The sequence below is a fragment of the Canis aureus genome, chromosome 1 (genome assembly GCF_053574225.1).
Source record: "Canis aureus isolate CA01 chromosome 1, VMU_Caureus_v.1.0, whole genome shotgun sequence".
Lineage (NCBI taxonomy): Eukaryota > Metazoa > Chordata > Mammalia > Carnivora > Canidae > Canis > Canis aureus.
This window is the reverse complement of record NC_135611.1, coordinates 104,850,639-104,874,545: the sequence shown is the minus strand read 5'-3', so window position 1 is coordinate 104,874,545 and position 23,907 is coordinate 104,850,639. Positions and strand designations below refer to the sequence as shown.

Below are 23,907 nucleotides of genomic sequence, written 5' to 3'. Positions count from 1 at the left end.
CATAGGCAGAGGGAGAGGCAGACTCCCTGTGGGGAGCTTGATGCAGGACTTGATCCCAGAACCCAGGGATCACACCCTGAGTGGAAGGCAGAAGCTCAACCACCGAGCCACGCAGGTGTCCCATCAATGGGAATTTAAAAAGTACATTTAATTTGTAACATTATTTGGCAGGGACTTATGAAAATAAACTTTCCTATGGAAGGGGAGCATTTTGTCACCACAAAACATGTCTCTTTGGCCTAAGGATTATTTTATTTTATTTTTTAAATTTTATTTATTTTATTTTATTTTTTATTTTATTTTATTATTTTATTTTATTTTGTTTTGTTTATTTTATTTTATGATTTTATTTATCCACATGAGACACACAGAGAGACAGAGACTGAGGCAGAGGGAGGAGGAGCAGACTCCATGCAGGGAGCCCAATGCAGGAGATGCGGGATGCGGGCCTTGTTTCCGGAATCCAGGATCACACCCTGAGGGGAAGGCAGACACTTAACCCCTGAGTCACCCAGGGGTCCCACCTAAGGATTATTTTAAAGAAACAAAGGAAAAGCTCTGAAACCCAGTAGAAGGTGCCTTTTTCAACACACATTTGTTTACTTATAAGGGAAAGCTCCACTTGTAAGGGTGTTTTCCTCCGCGTAGCTGCAAGAGGGAGAAAGTGTAAATTCCAGAAACTGATCACTGGAGTAGACGTGGATTTAAATCTGGATAACAACCAAAAGGAACGGTTATTCCTTTTGGCCTGTTCGCCTCTCCAAATGCTTCCCAATAGGATCATGTGTGGAGTTTCAAAAAGAATCATATCTAGTGTCTCCCCCATTCTGTCATTCCGTGAGGGTGGAAACAACAGTGTTATTTTAATTAAATGCACATGAGCCTGGGAGGGTCAGTTCCATGCAGCACACTTTTCCTAGCCTCCAGTGGAATCTGTCTGCATCTGTGGAAGAGTAGGCCCCTGAAAGCAGAGAAGGAAAACTCAAAGATTGGTCTCCAGGGAGAGAATCAGTTCTGAATTGCTCCTGACACAAAGGATGAGGAAGTTGGGCCTTTGCATTTCAAAGTCCTACCTGCAGGCGAGCAGCTTACAAGAGGCTCTGCTGGTGGCTTTAAAGGCATTTTTTTCTGAGTGCAGCTATGATTCCTCCTGGAATCTCTTCTGAGGAAGAGCTCTAGAGGAGGTGACAGAAGAAATGGCCAGTTGTCAGGTAAGCCTTGCATCCCAGGTCAGAGGCCATGTCCTCCTTTTCTCCCCAAATTCCTCAGATTTAGATATTGCAAACATTAGTTTCTCTAATTCTGATGTTTCTGCTTTATGTTTGCACCTAATTTTTAAACCTTTTCAGAAATGACACTCAAGATCAGGTCCTTTTTTTTTTTTTTAATTTTTATTTATTTATGATTGTCACACACACAGAGAGAGAGAGAGAGAGAGGCAGAGACACAGGCAGAGGGAGAAGCAGGCTCCATGCACCGGGAGCCCGATGTGGGATTCGATCCCGGGTCTCCAGGATCGCGCCCTGGGCCAAAGACAGGCGCTAAACCGCTGCGCCACCCAGGGATCCCCAAGATCAGGTCTTTAGACCACTTCTCCCTATTAACCAGAGCCTTTTACTCCTTCTCCCCAATCTGGCTCTCAGTAGGCCATCAACGGTTGTCACTTTGAATTACAGACCTGTGTGCAAGTATTGAAAATAATTCCTTTGTGAGAGATCCACGGGGACGGTGTTGAGTTAAAGAATCCTTTTTTTTTCTTTAGATTTTCTGAATTTATTCATGAGAGACAGAGAGAGATAGAGGCAGAGACACAGGCAGAGGAGACTCAGGCTCCACGCAGGGAGCCTGACATGGGACTGGATCCCGGGATACCAGGATCTCGCCCTGTGCCGAAGGCAGGCGCTGAACTACTGAGCCACCCAGGAATCCCCCAAGTTAAAGAATAAACACAGTGGATATAAGATCCAAAAAAAAAAAAGAAAAAAAAAGAATATTCTCTGAGAACAAACGGGGGCCCAGTCTTACTGTTTAGAACATGGAGAAGGTACTATATTTAAAATATACTAGATATTACAGGAAATGGAACCGTCTGTGACTGTTGGGATTCTCTGCCGAGGGCATTCTGAGCTTTATGGTCTTTCTGGGCATCTGAGCTTTATGGTCTTTCCGATATGGGATTCCCTGCCTAGGACATTCTGCAGTTTTTCCTGTAAAGTTCAGCTCATTCCTAGGGGCCTAAGATGGCTGTACTTGTGCTAATGCTAAACTTGAGGTGGAATGGCCTTAATTTTTCTCGGCCTCCACAACTGAAGTTTGTTATTTTTTTGTTTTTGTTTTTTTTTTTTTTTTGAAGTTTGTATAAATGAAGAGTATTCATAGTTTACAGTCTGATTTACTCTTTAGGGGCCACAAGAATGTGGTGCCTAAATGGGGTGTCTCTTGATTGAAAGTGGGCCCCTAGGGCGGCCCGGGTGGCTCAGTGGTTTAGTGCCGCCTTCAGCCCCGGGCCTGATCCTGGAGACCCGGGATCGAGTCCCACGTTGGGCTCCCTGCATGGAGCCTGCTTCTCCCTCTGCCTGTGTCTTTGCCTCTCTCTTTCCCTGTGTCTCTCATGAATAAATAAATAAAATATTTAAAAAAAAAAAAAAAGAAAGAAAGTGGGCCCCTAAATATAGGGTGACCATCAGATAGAAGCTGGTAGCAGAGGAAGTGAGAGAATTCACCTGAGGCAGAACAAAGGAGCTAGAAAGTTCACATTGAATAGACAGCGAGGGAGCTGGAGGGAGCTGCAGGTAGGACCACAGAGGAGAGGCTGTCTGCAAAGACGTATAGAGGGTGGGGGCTGTGGTTAAAGGGGGAAGATGAGGACATATGGCAACAAATGGAATCTTCCCTTTTTTGGGGAAGTGTACCTGGTTGTGAGAAGCCCAATGGCTAGTTCAGGCCTCTGGACACTTCAGGGTGGGTTGCCTGATGGGCCTGTCTGCATTCAGCCAGGTGGTCACTGGCTCTTTCTGCATTCCATTGCTCAAGCCTGTTTGCCTAAAAGCAGCGTCTATGAAGAACACACTGTTGCAGGGTTCTTGTCTGCCGAGTGGAAGAATGACTCTCGTAGACACAAAAGGGTGAAGTGATAGTTTACCAAGTGAGGGTGAGAACAGAAAGAAAGCTGTCTAGAGTGAGAGGGGTTTCAAACTGGTTGCCAATGAAGGCTTTTATGTTTGATCTTGTATAGACACCTGACCCGGGGACTTAAATCTTGACATCACCACTGATAGCACCACGATTACTTCTCCTTTCGCTATCTCATCTCTGATGTTTAAAACAAATGAGTTGGTCTGTTTATGTTCCCTTATCTGTGGTTTCTTAGGCTCCCCATTTCTGGGATTTTTGGTGAGCCCTGCCTGTCCCTTCCTCAACACCAGTAGTAATGGGTCCTTCAGTGTTCCTTAGGCACGGATATCAACGTTTCATTACAGCTGGTGTTAACTTCTTTTGGTTTGATGCTCTGCTAGATGTCTCGGCTGCAATGATCCTATTTTCCTTTTCTATTTGTAAGGATCTTGGATTTGCTGAGCAATGTGCAGAAACCATCCCTTTTCACCTGGAAACTTCTTTCTTCTGAGTTTCTCTTTGCTTGTAGTTTCTTAGGAGAACAAAGCAAAAGAAATGTAGGTAAAATGAAACGTCCGTAGTGAGATTTGCAGCTCACTGATAGATAATACTTGAGACAAGCAGAGTCTGACTTTTCTCAGGGAATTCACAGCTGCCTTAGTGTTAATGCTTTGCTTGAGGCAAAAAGCAACCTTAGCTTGATGGTAGCCAGACTCCCAGGATCCTAGAAGTCCTCTTGAACAGATGTAAATCCCTTTAGAAACTTATTTTACCTATACTGAGCAGCTCCCCCCCCCCAAGCTTAAAAGCATATAATCCATGCTTCCTCAAAATCACACTGCAGCTTTTTCTGCCCAAGGGTCATATCCCCGAGCGTTAATAAAAAAAGGATTTTTTTCACCAAAAATGTCTCATGGATAGTTTCTTGACCTTCTACTCCCAACCCACACCAAGCAGTTTCCACTGGACAAATGAAAACTCGGCTTCATGTAGTTGATCATATCGACTTCAGGGAGTGGAGGTTCTCCATCAACCAGACTTCTATCCTGTGAGTTTTTATTATATTCCACACTTATGTCACTGACATCCTCCTTTTTTTAAAAGGCTTTTATTTATTTACTCATGAGAGACACAGAGAGAGAGAGAGAGACATAGGCAGAGGGAGAGCAGGCTCTTTGAGGGGAGCCCGACCTGGAACTCGATCCTGGGACTCGATCCAGGGACTCCATCCTGAGACTCCGGGATCTCATCAGGAGTAAAAGGCTGAGGCTCAACTGCTGAGCCACCCAGGCGTCCCACACTTCTGGTTTAAAGGCAAACATTTTTTGCTTGTATTCCCTCATTATGCTAGACTCAAATAATAGCTGTTTTGTATCTATATCATGTCTTTGTATAGATAGGGTGAATGAAAGAAACATCATTATCCACAAAGAGATTTATAAGTCTCAGGTCATTGACAGTGTTTCTTAAATTTGTCACCATGACAATTTGCTGCTCTGTCACGTTTTTTTTTAAAGATTCTTTATTTGTTTATTTGAGAGAGAGCCCGTGAGCACAAGCAGGAGGAGTAGCAGAGAGAGCTACTATTTAAAAAAAAAAAAAGTTGATGACTACATTTGTAGTCCACCAAAACTTTCCCTGTATGAAAAATAAACAACTTAACTGAATGATATAAACATAGTATTCAATAATGTGTATACCTATGTTGATGCTTTCAATATACAACTTCAATTGGATCAACACACAGTATTTATGTATTTATGTATTTATTTAAAGATCTTATTTATTCATTCATGAGAGACACAGAGAGAGAGAGAGAGAGTGAGAGAGGCAGAGACGCAGGCAGAGGGAGCAGCAGGCTTCAAGCGGGGAGCCCAATTCCGGACTCAATCCCAGGATTCCAGGATCACACCCTGGGCTGAAGGCAGGAGCCAAACCGCTGAGCCACCCAGGGATCCCCAACACACAGTACTGATAAGTTTTGTGGATCACATGCCATCCTGTGACCTCAAAGTTAGTACATTAGAGCCTAATACCATGTTAAATATTATTTTACTGCATAAAGCAGGAGACTCCCGTAAGATAGAACTAGTTCTTTTTTTTTTTTTTAATTTTTATTTATTAATGATGGTCACAGAGAGAGAAAGAGAGGCAGAGACATAGGCAGAGGGAGAAGCAGGCCCCATGCACCGGGAGCCCGATGTGGGACTCGATCCCGGGTCTCTAGGATCGCGCCCTGGGCCAAAGGCAGGCGCCAAACCGCTGCGCCACCCAGGGATCCCCAGAACTAGTTCTAAAATAGCTCAAATGACATGAGTTCACTGCTTGGTGAGTCACAGATGGAAACTACACTACATGGGGTTCTCACACACAGGGATCTTGATTTGCCACAAATAAGATTATAGGGTATAACTTCCAAAGCAGAGACTCACAGAGCAAGGGGACATGATAAATGATTTCCTATTATGGGGGGTTAGAGTGGATATTTAGAAAGGGTAGCCTGTTACCTTATGTAGAGCTGGCATAAGGTTGCATATAGACGTTAAGAAAATACTTGTACTTTAGGTAAATGATGTTTGTCCTCCATGCATGGAGAATTTTAGTATTATAATGAGGTAAAAGTAACTGTAGATGACTCCATGGGTTACACCTTAGTCTGTCTGCCTCAACCTGCGCCAGGCCAAACACTTCCTCGGGGCAGTCATTCCCCTTCTTCATTGGATAGTTTCTGTTTCACCACGGGAGACTGCCCATGAGGTGTTTGGCCTCAGTAAAGGATAAGGTGGAAAGAAGAGGTTAAGTAAAATGTGAGAGACTAGGGTTGGCATTGATAAGCAGGTAAGCAGAAAGGGTCAGATCATGGGTTCTAGCTGGTGACACTAACTCCCTCTTTCATCTTAGGTACGTTGTGAACTCTTGTCAATGGCCATTTGGTAATTGTGGGATTTATTGCAGGGACTGCTGACATTCAGGGATGTGGCCGTAGAATTCTCTCCGGAGGAGTGGAGATGTCTGAACCATACTCAGCGGGAATTATACAGAGATGTGATGTTAGAGAACTATGGACACCTCCTCTTCGTGGGTGAGAATAACGGCTTTGAAATTTCCCAAACCAACTCAAGGTTTCGTTCCTTCCTTTGAAGACTGTCTCTTGGGTGATTCCTCATTGCATGACTGGAATCCAGTCCATGCAGTAAGGAACATAAGTTGGGGTTTTTAGATTTTTTTTTTTTAATTTTTATTTATTCATGAGAGGCGGGGGGATGAGCAGAGGAAGAAGCAGGCTCCGTGCAAGGATCTCGACGTGGGACTTGATCCCGGGACTCCGGGACCACACCCTGAGCCAAAGGCAGATGATCAAGCAGATCAACCGCAAGCCACCCGGGCGACCTGGGGTTGTAGGTTTAGAGAAAAATCTTAATGATATTTGCTTTTCAGCTTTAGCTTCCCCTTCCTTAAGGTAACATCATTTCTGTAGATTAGTGGCAATTCTAAACATTGAGCAGCATAAAATGGTATTGCCCACTTTTTTTTAAAAGATTTTTATTTATTAGAGACACAGAGAGAGAGAGAGAGAGAGAGAGAGAGAGGCAGAGACTCACACAGGCAGAGGGAGAGGCAGGCTCCATGCAGGGAGCCCAATGTGGGACTCGATCCCAGGTCTCCAGGATCACACCCTGGGCTAAAGGCGGCACTAAACCGCTGAGCCACACGGGCTGCCCTTATTGCCCACATTTAAACTCCAATTTTTACTCATTATTATTATATCAGTAGTACTTGGAAGTCGGAGTCAGGATATGAATATTTGATACCCTACCTGTTCTAAAGTGGCTGTTGGTCAACAGTGTTTGGAAATCATCTTCTGTTATTTTACAATGGCCTCTCTTCTCTATTGAGCATAATAGTGGATTGAAAGAATCTCCAGCAATACTTCTATTCTCTTTTTTAATAAACAGGTCTAATTGTATCAAAGCCAGATTTGGTCTCCTTTTTGGAGCAAAGGAAGGAACCTTGGGATCTGAAGACAAAGAAGACAGTAGCCATCCATCCAGGTAGGTGGGAATATGTGAAGCAGATGACAGAAGTTGAGGTCCAAATCTAAAGGAGGACGATAGACCCTGAAGTGCGGTTCCAGTAGCTCTCCTTGAATCAAAGTCAGTTGGGGAAGCCCAGTTTTATTTCTCTGTCTCTTCCAAAGGGACATCTATTATGCAACATTATCATGCTCTTTTATTCTCTTAAGGATTCTCCTTCAGGTCCAGTTATGGTCCATCACATCCACAGGGAGGGCCAGGAGACTCCCATGGGAGTGGGAGGGCCTCCACAATCTGAGAGGTTTTCCATCGTTTTGAGGACCTTGGGGAAATCTCCCTGTTTCTGAAGAACTTGATGCTAACTAACTCTTTTCTAAGTTCTGTTTTGCCTCGTGTGGGAAGTGTGCCAGAGTTGTGGTGGCCATACGGGTTTTGGTGCAGAAATCCCAGGAACACTAGAGACAGACATCCCATGATTTCTGATTTATGCATTCCACTGTTATGGAGGCTTTAATCTTAATCAGACAAAATTAGAAACTCAGTGATTTCATCAGATAAAGTCCCTTGATGATCCTTGCCTGAATTATTTAAGATTTGCATACTAGTTCTTGGCCAGTTACATTATTTATTCTACCTTTATTTGCTAGCACTTTGTTTTATTTTTTTATGGTTGTATTCATTTATTCATGAGAGACACAGACAGAGAGAGAGAGAGAGTCAGAGACATAGGGAGAGAGAAGCAGGCTCCATGCAGGGAGCCCGATGTGAGACTCGATCCCGGGACTGTATGGGGTCCCCTTAATGTTCGTATCATCCCACTTGTTGGAGTCCCATGGATCCCCAGGCCATGTCGTTTTCCACATTTTTCTTTGGTCTTCGTAGTAGGTGATTTAAAACAAAGGGTCTTGGGGATCCCTGGGGGCTCAGTGGTTTAGCACCTGCCTGTGGCCAGGGGTATGATCCTGGAGTCCCCAGATCGAGTCCCATGTCATGCTCCCTGCATGGATCCTGCTTTTCCCCCTGCCTGTGTCTCTGCCTCTCTCTCTTTCTCTGTGTCTCTCATGAATAAGTGAATAAAATCTTTAAAAAAAAACAACAGGGTCTTTGGAGAGCCCGATTCATTCTTCTGCTTGAGCAAGTGTGTTGCTCACTCCTTAGTGCATTTATTAATTAATTAATTAATTTATTTATTTATTTATTTATTTATATTTTTTAAAGATTTTATTTTTTTTTTTGGAGAGAGAGAGAGAGAGAGAGAGGCAGACACAGGCAGAGGGAGAAGCAGGCTCCATGCAGGAAGGCAGACTTGGGACTGGATCCAGGGTCCCCAGGATTATGCCCTGGGTGGAAGGCAGCATAAACCGCTGAGCCACCTGGGGTGCCCAGTGTATTTTTTTTAAAGGTTGTATTTATTTATTTATACACAGAGAGAGGCACAGAGACACAGGCAGAGGTAGAAGCAAGCTCCCTGTAGGGAGCCCACTGTGCCACTCGATCCTGGACCTCAGGATCATGACCTGAGCAAAAGGCAGAAGCTCAACCGGGGAGCCACCCAGGCATCCCTCCTTACTGTATTTTTCAGTTCAGTGATTGTACTCTTCGGCTCCCAATCCTGGTTGGTTGATAGTTATACTTTGTCTCTTTTGTTTCCATTTTGGTCACACAGTTTTCTTTTTTCTTTTTTTTTTAAAGATTTTATTTATTTATTCATGATAGTCACACACACACACAGGAGAGAGAGAGAGAGAGGCAGAGACACAGGCAGAGGGAGAAGCAGGCTCCATGCACCGGGAGCCCGACGTGGGACTCGATCCCAGGTCTCCAGGATTGCGCCCTGGGCCAAAGGCAGGCGCCAAACCGCTGCGCCACCCAGGGATCCCAAGTTTTCTGAGATCATTTAGTCACATACCTTTTTCTCTTCATAGTTAATTCTCTGTTATCCAATTAATAGTTCCTCATTAATCTAGGGTCAGTTTGGGGTATATATTTTGTTCCTGTGACTGGAACACATTTGTCTTTTCTTTTTTTTTTTTTTAAGATTTTATTTATTTATTCATGAGAGAGGCAGAGACATAGGCCGAGGGAGAAGCAGGCTCCACACAGGGAGCCCGACGTGGGACTCGATCCTGGGTCTCCAAGATCAGGCCCCGATGCTGAAGGTGGCGCTAAACCACTGAGCCACCCAGCTGCCTGACATTTTTCTGTTTCTTTGTGTCATGTGATCTTCTGTTGACATTTGTGAATTACGAAAACAGAAAAAAGAAAAAGAAATAGAAAAGCAGCTTCTGGGCCCAGGATTATGTACTTTCTTTTAGAGAACACACATAATAGTAATCCTGGCACCTGTCACACATATGCTGGGCATTTGTCATGTCTGAGTTTTTGTTATTTACACGTTACAAAAGGGCAGTTACTGCTTTATAGCTCATGATATCTTCCTGGCTCTTTCCCTTCAGCCCTATTATCTCTCTATTGTTTGAACAAATGCCCGCCTTTTGTCTGAGCAGCTACCACACTGCTTCCAGAGGGTGTTCTCACTCTCCCTTTTTTCCATGTCATGCATGACAGAAACAAGTTCCTCGGGCAGCTATAATGGAGCCAGATCATTGAACATATAGGCCACTCTTTTGTAAGAGTTTTCTCACAATGTTGCCATGGAGTGACAGGTTGAGCAGCTAGCTGCAAGGAGCAAGTGTCAAAAACTTCCTTTGTCTCTCTGATATGGCCTTTCTTCATTTGTACTTGCCTGGGGATGTGGCTCTCCTCATTGGCTTCTGGAGCATTCTAAAAGGTAATTTGGTCCTTTTTTGTCTCCATGGAAGAGCAAAGCCCTAAGTGCTTCCAATTCCCCAATTGCTGATGTCCTATGATAGGTATTACTTTTGCAAATTAGCATTTTAATGTACATGCATGTGAGCTTAGTAAGTGGAAAAACTTATTTTGTATCTTTTAGTTGTGTCTTTCCATAACACCCTAGGCTTGTTAGCAAAGACAGGCAAAGAAGATTGTTATATAGGAAGATCCAAAAGCTGTGGCCCTGAGTATTTATAATTAATGAATGTCTGGGAAAGGGATGGGGGAGGGAAAAGCAGGAAGGATGTTTCGATGGATATAACCAAACTAGGAAAATCACCCGTAATGAAATCTCAACTACCAGAAGAGGTCAAGGATATAAAACTTTAGGGGGGAAACCCCACCTTACGTGAGTCACATTGGCAGAACGGTATCTTTGAACCCGAGGGCCAAATTCCATTTTCATGCATACCTGTTCTCTGAAAGAACATTTGCAAATTCTGGAAACCCCCCCTAGTCCATCCTGAAAATAACATACAAACCATTTGAAATATAAGATTGGATCAATCATTCACTGAGACATGTCTGAAAGTTAGACATGGAGAAAGAAAGCTAAGAATTCTAAATGTGGGACGCCTGGGTGTCTCAGCGGTTGAGTCTCCTTTGGCTCAGGGCATGATCCCAGAGTCCGGGGCCCGGTCCCGCATCGGGCTCCCTGTGAGGAGCCTGCTTCTCTCTCTGCCTATGTCTCTGCCTCTCTCTGTCTGTCTCTCGTGAATAAGTAAAATCTTTTAAAAAATTCTAAATGTGACTGATTTGGGAAGTCTTTTTCAGAGGGTTCATTATTCTTCCACCAATACATAATCAATCCTTTTTCAATGTCTTTAATTTAGATAAACACGGGGGAGGGGGGTCTTTATTCAGACATCACTGTTTAATAGTTATCACATAATACATAATTTGGAGCAAGTTATTTATCTTTTTTTTTTTTAAGATTTTATTTATTCATGAGACAGAGAGACAGAGAGAGGCAGAGACACAGGCAGAGAAAGAAGCACGTTCCATGTAGGGAGCCTGTTGTGGTACTTGATCCCGGGACCCCAGGGTCACGCCCTGGGCAGAAGCAAGCGCTCAACCGCTGAGCCACCCAGGAGTCCCACGTTTTTTATCTTTATGTGTTATACACTTAGAGTCCTCACTAAAAGCCTTTCTATCTTCCATAATCACTGAGGTGTTTATACTCGAGACAGAACGCCCCCTGGTCTCTGTTTAAAAGGCATTGAGAGGGGCAGCCCCGGTGGCTCAGCGGTTTAGCACCGCCTACAGCTCAGGGCGTGATCCTGGAGTCCCGGGATCGGGTCCCACATCAGGCTCCCTGCATGGAGCCTGCTTCTCTCTCTGCCTGTGTCTCTGCCTCTCTCTCTCTTCTCTGAGTATTCTCATGAATAAATAAAATCTTTAAAAATAAAAAAATAAAAGGCATTGAGAGGGACGCCTCGGTAGCTCAGTGGTTGAGCGTCTGCCTTCGGCTCAGGGCGTGATCTGGGGGTCCTGGGATTGAGTCCCTCAGGCTCTGTGCAGTGAGACTGCTTCTCCCTCTGCCTAGGTCTCTGCCTCTGTCTCTGTGTCGCTTATGATTAAATAAATAAAATCTTAAAAAAAATAAGAAAAGGCATTGAGAACAGAATTCACAGAAAATTACCTCTGAGGAACAAGAATGGTTCTTGAATGCTTGTAATGGGTATTTTGACTAAGAATCATGGTGATGTGGCAGTGGTGTCTTTAGAGTGCATTTGAAATTATATGTTTTAATTAGTAACACTGGATGGATTGTAATGTGTTAACAGTGATCTGGAGTGAAGTTTTTGTTTTTTTTTTTTTTTTAAGGATTTTATTTATTTAATCATGAAAGACACACACAGAGAGACAGAGAGACAGAGACAGAGAGAAAGAGAGGCAGAGGCACAGGCAGAGGGTGAAGCAGGCTCCCTGCAGGAAGCCCAATGTGGGAACTGGATCCCGGGTCTCCAGGATCATGCCCTGGGCCAAAGGCAGCGGTAATCCGCTGAGCCACTGGGCTCTGCCCTGGATTGAAGTTTTATCCCATACCAACCATAGCCTGCCCCAACTTCATCAAGGTTGTAGGTAAAGAGACAGGAACACAAAGTATACTTGACCTTTGTGCTATGTGAGTTTGAACACTGTGTAGGTCTACTTATAGCGAGATTTATTTATAGTACAGTATTGTAAATGTATTTTCTCTTTCCTCTGCTCTTCTTAATATTGTCTTTTTTTGAGCATCCTTTGTTGTAGTATTATCATCTGTAAAATAACATGTATATTCATTGACTTTTTTTCTTTAATGAGAGAAAGAGAGAGAATATGCAGGGGGAGCAGTAGAGGGAGAGGGAGAGCAGATTTGGGCTCGATCTCAGGACCCTGGGATCATGACCTGAGCCAAAGGTAGACGGTTAATAGACTGAGCCACCTAGGCATCTTTAATGGACTGTTTTTGATTAGGTTTCTGGTCAACAGGAGGCTATTAAAATTAAGTGTTAGAGAGTCCATATTATACATGGATTTTCAACTGCATGGGTGTTGGCACACTGAACCTCTGCTGTATTCAGGAGTCACCTGTATTTGTTAGAGCAGTGGGATGCTAGGACTAATAATCTTTTTTCCCTGTGGTCTTAAACCTCAAATAATTTGAGGTTATTTTGTTTTTAAGATTTTATTCATTTATTCACGAGACACACACACACACACACACAGGCAGAGACCTAGGCAGAGGGAGAAGCAGGTTCCATGCAGGAAGCTCGATGTGGGACTCCATCCCTTGATCCCAGGACCCCAGGATGATGCCCTGAGCAAAGGCAGAAGCTCAACTGCTCAGCCACCCAGGCGTCCCTATTTGAGGTTATTTTCCCCAAGTTTATGTGATGTATATTTTCCTCCTTATATTATACTACTGCTAAAGCAGTATGATGGGTTTTTTTCCTTTAAGATTTTATTTATTTATTTGAGTGAGAGAGAGCACAAGCAGGGGGAACAGCAGTGGGAGAGGGAGAAGCAGACTCCCTGCTAAGCAGGGAACCCGATGTAGGGCTTGATCCCAGGACCCCGAGATCATGAGCTGAGCTGAAGACAGAAGCTAAATCACCTGAGCCACCCAGGCACCCCAGGATGATGTTTGTAATAAGGATGATATAGATGTATTATTGAGCGTGTGGCTAAATGATTTCTTGATAATGCTGTGTTGGAATGCATTTTGTATAATCACACTGCCTGCAGGGGCTTTGAACGGACCCTAGTTCTACCCAGTGGCAAATAACACTAGATAAAAGGCCCCCAAGTCACAAGTAAAGGTAACTTTTGATAGGACTTCCTCTATAGTGTTTGTGAAAGAGCTGTCTGCTGGCAGTATTTAGCATAAGCTCCCCTTAGAGAAGATCCCTGCACAGTTAATCTTACTCATTTTGGTTTGATTTGCATTCTAGATTTAGCCCAGGAACTCGAAAGCACTCCAACCATGGACTCGAAACATGGCATCTGCCCCACTTCTTGGTCATTTTCTCTGCCTGCAGTCAATCTTGAACCCTTCATGCTGTCTCTCAAGGCATATTATTTACATCCTCCAGTACCTATGAGTAGTAAACTTTATTTCCCTTTCTTTGTTTTCTTTTATTGAACCTTGGCTCATCATCCAATGCCCAGGGGTCCTACTTCAAAACTGTTAACTGAACAAAGTCAATACACATATAATTACAAGCCATATCTACAGAATTTTCGATCGCTATTTTTCTTTGTTTGTGTTGTTTTGGTGAGCATAGAGAAGACAACATTTATGGGTTTGGTATCCACAGAATGCAAAGTGTTATATTAAGTTAAAGATATGGGCAGCCCAGGCGGCTCAGCGGTTTAGCGCTGCCTTCAGCCCAAGGCCTGATCCTGGAGACCCGGGATCGAGTCCCACATTGGGCTCCCTGCATGGAGCCTGTGTCTCTGCCTCTCTCTCTGTCTCTCTCTCTCTCTCTGTGTGTCTCTCATGAATAAATAAATAAAATCTTTTTAAAAAACGTTTAAAAAAAAGCTAAAGATATATCTTTTTTCTTTTTTTTTCTTTTTAAGATTTTTTTAAATTATTCACGAGAGGCAGAGAGACAGGCAGAAGCAGAGACATAGGCAGAAGGAGAAGCAGGCTCCTCAGGAAGCACGATGTGGGACTTGATCCCGCAAATCTGGGCTCATGCCCTGAGTCGAAGGCAGATGTTGAACCACTAACCCCCCCCCGCCCCCGGGCATCCCAAGATATATTTCAGAATAGTAGAGTAACTAGGAAGAAGTACCTGTGTGTATATGTGTGGGTATACCTATATCTCCAGAAGGAAAGGGAATATTGGGGCAAAGAAGGTTATTTTCAAACTTCATGATTTCCTAGTAAACAAAAATGTTTACTAGATTCCTGATGGGAATAATTTTCTATACGTTGCGTTGAATTTATTTCTCCTAAATTTCGTATGCCTTGGTTTGAAAATCTCTCCGGGCAAATTGTGTCTCATCTACTTACCTATTACTCATGTAGGATCTACTCTGTTTTCCTTGTTTTGAATGTTCAGGAACTGTTGCTTGTATGTCTTAGGGATTTTAAGAATGGTTTGCATGAAATGACATGTTCAAAAATTCATCCGAATGTGGGAGTAATTTCTCACTGAGCATATTCAATTCCATGTAGTTTAATTGCTACATTTCATTTCTTCCTTCTTAATTGGAGAAGAACGCTAAGTGCGATTTCTTTACTTACTATTCTTTTCCCTTCTTGGAAGTGACATCATCCAAGTTAGTCACTTTCGTATAACAGTTTGATTTACGTGAAGACGTGGAGACTTCATGAGTCATGGGATGTTTTAACATTCATTTGAAGAGACCAAGTTGGGACAATGCTCGGGGTGTGGTAGATGTTCTAAACATAAGAAGACAATATTTTATTGGGAGTGATGATGCAGCCCAAGGCGAGATGAAAAATATCTAGGCTAAAGAACCGACATGAATTCTTCATGGGGGGGAGAGACTGCCTGTCCAAGTCTGCACTACTGACTGTAAATTTAGAAAGACAAATTTTACTTGTTTTGTTTCCAAATCATTCCCAGTTTTTCCATGTCTTCCTCTCCTTTATAGTGCGTGGCATCACAGCTGTCCTCCTTTTGTATGTTATGGAGACCCCATTGTCACTGCTCTCTCCCTCCCACATAAGCCACACAGGCTGTTGTAGGTTCTTAGGAGGAGCTTTACTTTTTTTAATTGAGTCGGAAATGGTTGGTAACTGGATCATTTGAGGCCATATCTGAGATTTAAATACTATGCTGTCACCACTTCCTTGGTAGACCGGGAAGCACATCAGTGGGCCACAGGACTACTTCAGGCATTTGGTACTAAGAGTTGTGAGGACAGATAAGACATGCTAACGGTATCCTTCGAGAGGGAGAGAAGGCTTAGTGAAGGCAAGTATGAACAATTTAAGGGATTTCATTTATTTTTTTTTCAAGGTTTTATTTATTTATTCATGAGAGACACCGAGAGAGGCAGAGACACAGGCAGAGGGAGAAGCAGGCTCCGTGCAGGGAGACTCGGACCCGGGTCTCCAGGATCAGGCCCTGGGCCGAAGGCGGCGCCAAACCGCTGAGCCACCCGGGCTTCCCAAGGGATTTCATTTATATGAGAAAGGGACACAGAGAGAGCATGCAAGAGCTTGCAGGAGTCGGGGGAGGGGCAGAGGGAGAAGGAGAAGCAGACTCCTCAATGAGTGGGGAGCTCAGTGTGGGGCTCGATCCCATGATTCTGGGATCAAGGCAGATGCCCAGACGACCATACCAACCAGGTGATCCTGGACAACTCTTGAAAGGTGGGGAAGTTCTGTTCGGGAGCTCTCTTTGATCACTGCAATGTCTTAAGTAGCTTCTAGTGATGAATAAAATGACAGAGATGGGGACTTGAGGAATGTGGTGATTTTCTGGGATTCAAGGCAGTCAGATCCATTCCACATGAGTTAATGAATTCCCTGGTGGTCCTCAGACCTAGCTGCTATTGGGTGACATAGATAACTATACCTTTCCAGGTGCAGATGTGGGAGTGGGTGGAGAGAGGATACGGATGATTAAACATTTTGGGCATAGGTTTAAGGTGTCATCTGGCAGAGTCGATGTTGATGATGAAGAAGGCTTTTGGATACTAATAGGCAGAAGAAGAAACACTGATATCCCAGGTATATAACCCCCACATAGATCTGCTTCACTATACATGTTTGACATTCCAGGGATGGTGACCCACGGCTGGCACAACCTCCCTCCCTCACTTCCACTCAGCCCCATGATCAATCTAGTCCTGTGTTCTTGACTGTGTGCAAAGCACTGCATATCTTAGGAGCAGGTCACCAGTCATGGATGCTTCAAATGGCCCACCCAGTTTTTAGTCTTGATATCCCTATGTGGTTTCACAGCCCATGCAGTCCTTAACACCCTTCCTGATCTGAGTGGAAAGAGGATTTTTATCAGTTGTCAAAACTGATAAAATAAAGTTGGGTATCATGTTATACTCACATTTTAAAGTGGTTCCACTGAAGGATAATGACTCATTCAGGAAAAGCCATCCTCCCCAAGGCACAATGCCCACGGTGTCATTGACCTACTCTGGGCTCTTTTCTTCTTGGGAGAAGAACCCTAGTTCTAGGTGGTCCCCCACGGTGGGGCACTGTGCTGGCCCATGGAGAAGTGTACTGTGGTCATAGGGAAACGACTCCACTTAACCTTCTGATGCTGTCCCTATTGATCTTTGTAGTCCAGGGGGTGTTCAGCATCACCCCTGAGTCCTGAGAATTGCCCAGTGATGTCTTATGTGTATAGTTGCTAGTTGAGCTTATTATGAGAAGTACAGAAGTGGGATCTACCTATGTCACCATCTTTATGATGTCAACCCTCTGTGATGAATACTTTTATATCTCGTGAGGTAACAATGAATGTCTTGCTACATACGTGTATGTATGTGTGTATATGTTTATATGTGTATATAAATATGCACACACTGATTATGTGTTATTGATGAGATAGAATGGAGTACATTTAGATACTTAACAACATTATGAAGAAGAGTGACAGACTCCTTCAGTGTTAAAAATTATTCGACATCATATTTATTTTTGCCATGCAGCATGTTTAATTGGTTATCACACACGGTTTTGTTTTTTGTTTAGTTTTTTTCCAATTTCATCCTCACGTTTCAGTTACAACTCTAGGAAAATTCCAACGGAATATATTCAAGCAAAGTTTAGTGTTACCAGGAACATTTAGTTTATATATGTTTAATATTCTAATGGAGATGTTGGGGTTTGGAATTACTGTGTTTTTACTTTACACTCTATCCGCTTAATTTTTTTGTGTTTTCCTATATGAATTTTAAGAAAATAATTCTATATTTCCTTCTTTTTTTGTGAATATTGTATACTCAGTACCATATTGCTTTAGCTATAAATTCATGCATGCCATGAAAATTTAGTCACAGTGGGAAGTTCCTTCCTAACTTTAATTTCAACTTGTCAGCATACATTATGACACTTTTATTTGTGTATTTGTTTGTTTGTTTGTTTGTTTAAAGACTTTATTTATTAGAGAGAGAAAGAGAGAGAACAGAGTAGAGGGAGAGGGAGAAGCAGACTCCCTGCTGCTGAGCAAGGATCCTGGGGCCCTGAGATCATGACTTCTGCCAAAGGCAGATGCTTAACCCACTGAGCCACCCAGGTGCCCTGACACTGATCTTTTAATATACATCTCTTATTCTTGGACATTTTTTAAAAGTAAAGTCACATGTGGAGATCGTAGGTGAACAGTTCAGTGGGATTTCACAACCGAATCCCATCTCTATAATCCATTGAGCTCAAGAAACTTTATTTTGTTTGTCCTCTAAAATTCCCCTTGAGGTCCTTAGTAATTTTCCCAAAAGCTCAACACTCCTTTAACACGTAAGGAATAGGTGCCTGTCCTCGTTTTTGTACTTTACGTGAATGTAATCAGGTGACGGGAACTCTTTTGTAATTGGCATTTTTTTCCTTTCTGTCTCTTGCCTGTAAATTTATGTATCACTGCATGTTGTTGTGCACCATTCATTAGAGTTGGATGGATCCAGTTCCATCATGTGAATATCAACTGACTGCATCGTTCTAGTATTAATATGCAAGTGAATGGTTCTCAGTCTATGACTGTCATGACTATTACTGGCATGTAAAATCTATAATTTGTCTTTAAGTGTGAAAAATGTAGATATATCTGCTGCCTCTGTGTGTGTGTGTGTGTGTGTATGGGAGTGAATTGTTGGTAAATAGGTTTATTCAGCTTTAACAGACACTATGAAACTCCATCCCACAATCTTTATACCACTTTTCACACACATCGCAGCACATGGGATTTCTGGCTTATCTACATACTTTCCAAAATTTGGTAGTTTATGTCATTTTCACAGTAGGCTTCTGGTTGGAAGGAGAATAACCAACTCTTGGTTTTATTTGCTTTGTTGTAGTTACTTCCTTTTACTATGGAGTAAAATCTCTGTATAATCTCTTCAAAGTGTCCGGTTAGTTATTATGATCCTCTTCCTGTTAATGTGCAGTCTCAAATTGATAGTATTGAATTCCAGGAAGAATTCTCACTTGATCATGTTGTAAAATGGTAAAGTGTGCTTTTGATTCCGTTTGCATTATTTCATTGTGGACTTTGCATGAATATTCCTCACAGATAGTAGTTTGTAGATTTCTTTACTTGTAGTTTCTCCTATGGCTTTGATAACCTGCTAATGCTGGTGTCCCAGAGAGTGTTGTCATTTTCTCCCTTCTCTTTACTCCTTGCAAATATTTGAGGATATTTGAAGTACTTTCTCATTATATATTTGTATGAATTATCCCATGAATTCATCTGGCATAGGATTTTTCCTTGTTCGGAGGTTTTGTTTTTTTTTTTTTTTTTTTTTAATTTTTATTTATTTATGATAGTCACAGAGAGAGAGAGAGAGAGGCAGAGACACAGGCAGAGGGAGAAGCAGGCTCCATGCACCGGGAGCCTGACGTGGGATTCGATCCCGGGTCTCCAGGATCGCGCCCTGGGCCAAAGGCAGGTGCTAAACCACTGCGCCACCCAGGGATCCCGTTCGGAGGTTTTTTAAAATTACTTTGTCAATTTACTTAGTAGGCGTAGATCAGTTGAGATTGTTTTAGAAATTGCTTCATGATGGAGTCCAGGTAAGTTAGATCTTTTTGGGTTTTTTTTTTTAAGATTTTATTTATTTATTCATGAGAAACAGAGAGAGAGAGAGAGGCAGAGACAACAGGCAGAGGGAGAAGCAGGCTCAATGCAGGGAGCCCGACATGGGACTGGATCCTGGGTCTCCAGGATCAGGCCCTGGGCCAAAGGGGGCACTGAACCGCTGAGCCACCAGGCTGCCCCCTTTTTGGGTATTTATATCCACTCAACGGTATTTATTCCTTGGCATATATATGTATCATTGCCTCTTTTAATTATTTTCATTTCTGTAGTATTGGTTATACCATTTCTTCCTATTTTAGTTGGTTTCCTCTTTCATTCTTACTTTAGTTCTATGTCCATCAACTTTTATTTTTATTTTTTCTGAAAACCAAATCCTCGTATTGTTGATATTTTCCTAAATCCTATTTTATTCATTTCTGTTTTATGTTTAAGTTTCCTTTCTTCCACAGAGTGACAGGATTGCCCAGTCAGTTAAGTGTTTGAGTTCAGCTCAGGTCATAATCTCGAGGTCCTAGTTTAAATCTTGTGTCATGCTCCCTGCTGAGCAGGGAGTCTGCTTGCCCCTCTCCTTTGGCCTTCCCCTTGCTCATTCTCTCTCTCTCTCTCTCTCTCTCTAACTGTCTGTCTCTCAAATAAGTAAAATAGTTTTTTAAAAAATTTCTTCCCTCTGCTGATTTTGGGCTCCTATGGTACTTTTCATGATTACTTGAGCTACAGGAAAGTGGTTTGTGTCACACTATGGAATTAACTGTTAAGCTATGTGGTCAGTATGTTGTGTACAAGTTTATGTGTCCATGGAGGGATGAAGTCCTGAGGACTCCTCAACCATCTTGCTGATATTCTCTGACTGATTTGATGGCTGTATATAGATGTCATCAGTATTTCCTTCTGAAAGTAGTAAGTGGAATGACTTGCCTTTTCTGTTATTCAATATTTTTCAGCTGTATCTTCACATGACACCCCAAGCTTCCTGTCAGAGCTGTGCAAAGAAGCTTCATTTCCAAATGTGTCAGTGGGTCCATATAAACATAGTGTCCTTGAGAAGTTACACTTAATGATAGACTGGGACAATGATCATAAAGGATATATTCAAATTGAGGCTACTGCCCATAATAAGAATCTCACTGCCCCACTTGGTGAAGGATATAAAACATTGTGTAAAACCTTTCTTTTTAAGGCCACTAGTTCTATAAAGCAGAGTGTTTCTGTAGGCAACAGCTCAAATCAAATACTCAAAGATACATATTTATGGAAAGATAATGTAGAAAATCTGGAAAGTTACCATGCTGAAGATAATAATTTGAACAATCTGGAAAATAGGATTAGACTGAGCTTTCAGTCAAATATGTCTAAACATCAGAGATTTATAAATGAAGAAGCAACTGCTAGGTGGTTTCAGTATGAGAGGTCCTTCACCAAGGACTCAACCCTACAAAATTACCAGACCGTTTTCAGTGAAGACAGACTTGTTCAAGGCAGTGAATCTGAGGAAAAATGTAATCAAGGCTCAAATGTTGATAAACATCTGAGGACTCATTCTCCAGAGACCCATTCTGAATGTAATCCATGGGGGGACGTCTTTCATCAAAGAGCCAACCTTGTATATAACAGTATGCATAGGAGAGAAAATCCTTATAAATACAATGATTGTGAAAATGATCTTAACCACTCCACCGGTGTTGGTGATCACCAGACAATTCATGGGAGAAAAAACCCATGCACATACACTAAACCTGGGAACCTGTTGAGTCAGTCATCAAGAATATGCATACATAAGACAGTGTGTAGTAGAGAGAAACCTTACAAATGTCAGGAACGTAGCAAGGCCATTATCCATCAATCAGTCCTCACTCAGCATCACACAATTCATAAGGGAGAGAAATCTTATCAATGTAAACAATGTGGCAAAGCCTTTATCTGTCAATCAAAACTTACTCAACATCACAGAATTCATACAGGAGAGAAACCTTATATATGTAAAGAATGTGGCAAGACCTTCAGCCACCAACCAAACCTTATTCGACATCACAAATTACATACTGGAGAGAAACCTTACCAATGTAAAGAATGTGGCAAGGCCTTTAACCAGCACTCAAACCTTACTCGACATCACAGATTTCATACTAGAGAGAGACCTTACCAATGTAAAGAATGTGGCCAGGCCTTTATATATAAATCAAACGTTACTCAACATTACAAAATCCATACTGGGGAGAAACCTTATGAATGTAAAGAATGTGGCAAGGCATTTATCCATCAGTCAGGCCTTACTCAACATCACAGAATTCATACTAAAGAGAAACCTTATAAATGTGAGGAATGTGGCAAAGCTTTTAACCACCACTTAAACCTTAGTAAACATCACAGAATCCATACTGGAGAGAAACCTTATAAATGTAAAGAATGTGGCAGGACCTACAGCCACCGGTCAAGCTTTATTCACCATCACAAAATTCATACTGGCGAGAAACCTTATGAATGTAAAGAATGTGGCAAGGTTTTTCTCCATCAGTCAAGCTTTAGTCAACATCTCAGAATTCATACTGGAGAGAAATCTTACCAATGTAAACAATGCGGCAAGGCTTTTTATCAGCAATCAAACCTTACTCAGCATCACAAAATTCATACTGGAGAGAGACCTTATAAATGTAACGAATGTGGCAAATTCTTTAACCACCACTCAAGCCTTATTGGACATCAGAGAATTCATACTGGAGAGAAACCTTATAAATGTAAAGAATGTGGGAAGGCCTTTATCCATCAATCAAGCTTCATTCGACATCACAGGATTCATACTTGAGCAGTTCTTACAAATATAAGACAGTGAGAGAATTTGTAAGACCTGTTGAACCCTAACTCTACATCAGAGCATTCATATTGGAGAGTAACTAATACATGTGTAAAGAATGTGGCAAGACCCTTAAGCAATGTTACACTTTCATTCCTTATCAGAGAATGGATAGTGGAAGTGATTATAAATATAAACATTGGCAAGCCCTTTCATAGTTCTCAAGCCTCTCTCATCATTACAGAATTCATACTAGAGAAATATTATAACTAAAGAATGTGGTAAAGGTTTCAGGATGTTCAACCCTCACTCAGCATCACTGAGTTCATACTGAGGAAAAATGATACAAAATCGAATGAATGTGGCAAACCTCTACCTGGAAGTCATAACTTGCTCCATATTATAGTTATCATACAAAAACAAAATTGAAATGGGAAGAAAGTGGCCAAATCTTTAACTGGAATCCAATCCTTACTCAGTATCCCAAAACACAATCTTGGTTCAAAGTGTAGCAACATAATGAAGGAGGAGAGTATGTTACACCTTAGGAAACCTCATTGTTCAGAGAAGAAAAGTAACTTGAAAGGTAAAAATAATTAGAAATGTATTTAATTGAACATAAAATGTCAATAAATGTCACAATTCATAGTACAAAGCAGTTTATCTGTCACTCTATTCAGACATCACATCAAAAAGGGACTAATATAAAGTTAGTCAGTTAGATCATGTATATGCAATTAGGCTTCAAAAGAGAGAAGGGATGGATTTTTGCATGGGTATAATTTCAATGTGTTTTTGTTTCCATTGAGTCTATATGAGATTTGTGACTTTTGCAAATATTAATGTGTTTCTATAGTCACAACTCCTCAGAAAATTTTTTTATTCCTAGTGGGTTTGTGAAACTATGTAAGTGATTGTTGTTGCATCAAAGATATGAGATGCTCTTCTTCCTTAAGTGGGATTCATCATACCTAATTTTCCATGGACATTAAGGACAATACAACATGAATATATGAAGAAAATATATATTTTTAAATATTTTATTTATTCATGAGAGACAACAGAGAGAAGGCAGAGACATAGGAAGAGGGAGAAATAGGCTCCCTGTAGGGAACCTGACATGGGACTTGATCCCGGGTCTTCAGGACCACACCCAGAACTGAAGGTGTCACTAAGCCATTGAGCCACCCGGGCTGCCCTAAACAACCTAAGTTTGATTGATAGATCTATAGCAATCTTTTATAGTTTCTCAATTCAATATGACCTGCTTTTCCTTAAAAAAAATTATAAATAATAAAGGGGTCAGTTCAACAAATGGATATAACTTTTATCATTATCTATGTACCCAACATGAAAGTACATAACACATGAAGCAATTATTAACAGAGAAGAAGAGAGGAAGAGATGGCAATACATTAGAAGGGGACTTCAAGGGACGCCTGGGTGGCTCAGCGGTTGAGCATCTGCCTTTGGCTCAGGGTGTGATCCTGGAGTCCCAGGATTGAGTCTTATATCTGGCTTCCTGGGCCTCCTGCATGGAGCCTGCTTCTCCCTCTGCCTCTCTCTCTCTCTGTGTCTCTCATGAATAAAGAAATAAAATCTTTTAAAAGGTGGGGGGGGACTTTAATATTGTACCTTCAATAATGGATAGATTATCCAGACAAAATCAATAAGGTGATGTCAGACTTTAATGATAGAAGCAGACAGAACATTCCATCCAACAGCATCAGTAAAACAGATTCTTCCCATAAGCCCATGAAGCATTCTCCAGTATAGATTTTATATTGGGCCACAAAACAAGTCCTAATTAATATGATTGAAATCATACCAAGCATCTTTTCCAAGCCACTTTGGCATGAAACTAGAAGTCAATTTC

At 41.9% G+C, this 23,907-nt stretch overlaps 2 protein-coding genes across 3 annotated transcripts in view; one reads left to right on the top strand and one right to left on the bottom strand.

Moving 5' to 3' along the window:
• Positions 1-16,908, bottom strand: part of LOC144324812 (KRAB domain-containing protein 5-like) — a 43,104-nt gene extending 26,196 nt beyond the window's left edge. The window contains exons 1-3 of one of the 2 annotated variants that reach the window (XM_077916210.1): positions 16,535-16,908; positions 16,046-16,166; positions 14,743-14,901 (exon numbers count right to left, since the gene is read on the bottom strand). The gene's annotated coding sequence lies outside the window, so the exon portion shown is untranslated. The remainder of the gene's footprint in view (positions 1-14,742; positions 14,902-16,045; positions 16,167-16,534) is intronic. The other variant, XM_077916217.1, reaches the window with a different exon arrangement.
• LOC144280351 (uncharacterized) overlaps positions 1-22,794 on the top strand; it is a 236,571-nt gene extending 213,777 nt beyond the window's left edge. The window contains exons 2-4 of the mRNA XM_077842299.1: positions 6,070-6,196; positions 7,071-7,166; positions 20,185-22,794. Of these exons, the coding sequence (XP_077698425.1) occupies positions 6,163-6,196; positions 7,071-7,166; positions 20,185-22,043 (1,989 nt within the window). The 5' untranslated portion in view covers positions 6,070-6,162 and the 3' untranslated portion in view covers positions 22,044-22,794. The remainder of the gene's footprint in view (positions 1-6,069; positions 6,197-7,070; positions 7,167-20,184) is intronic.
• Positions 22,795-23,907: the final 1,113 nt, after the last annotated feature.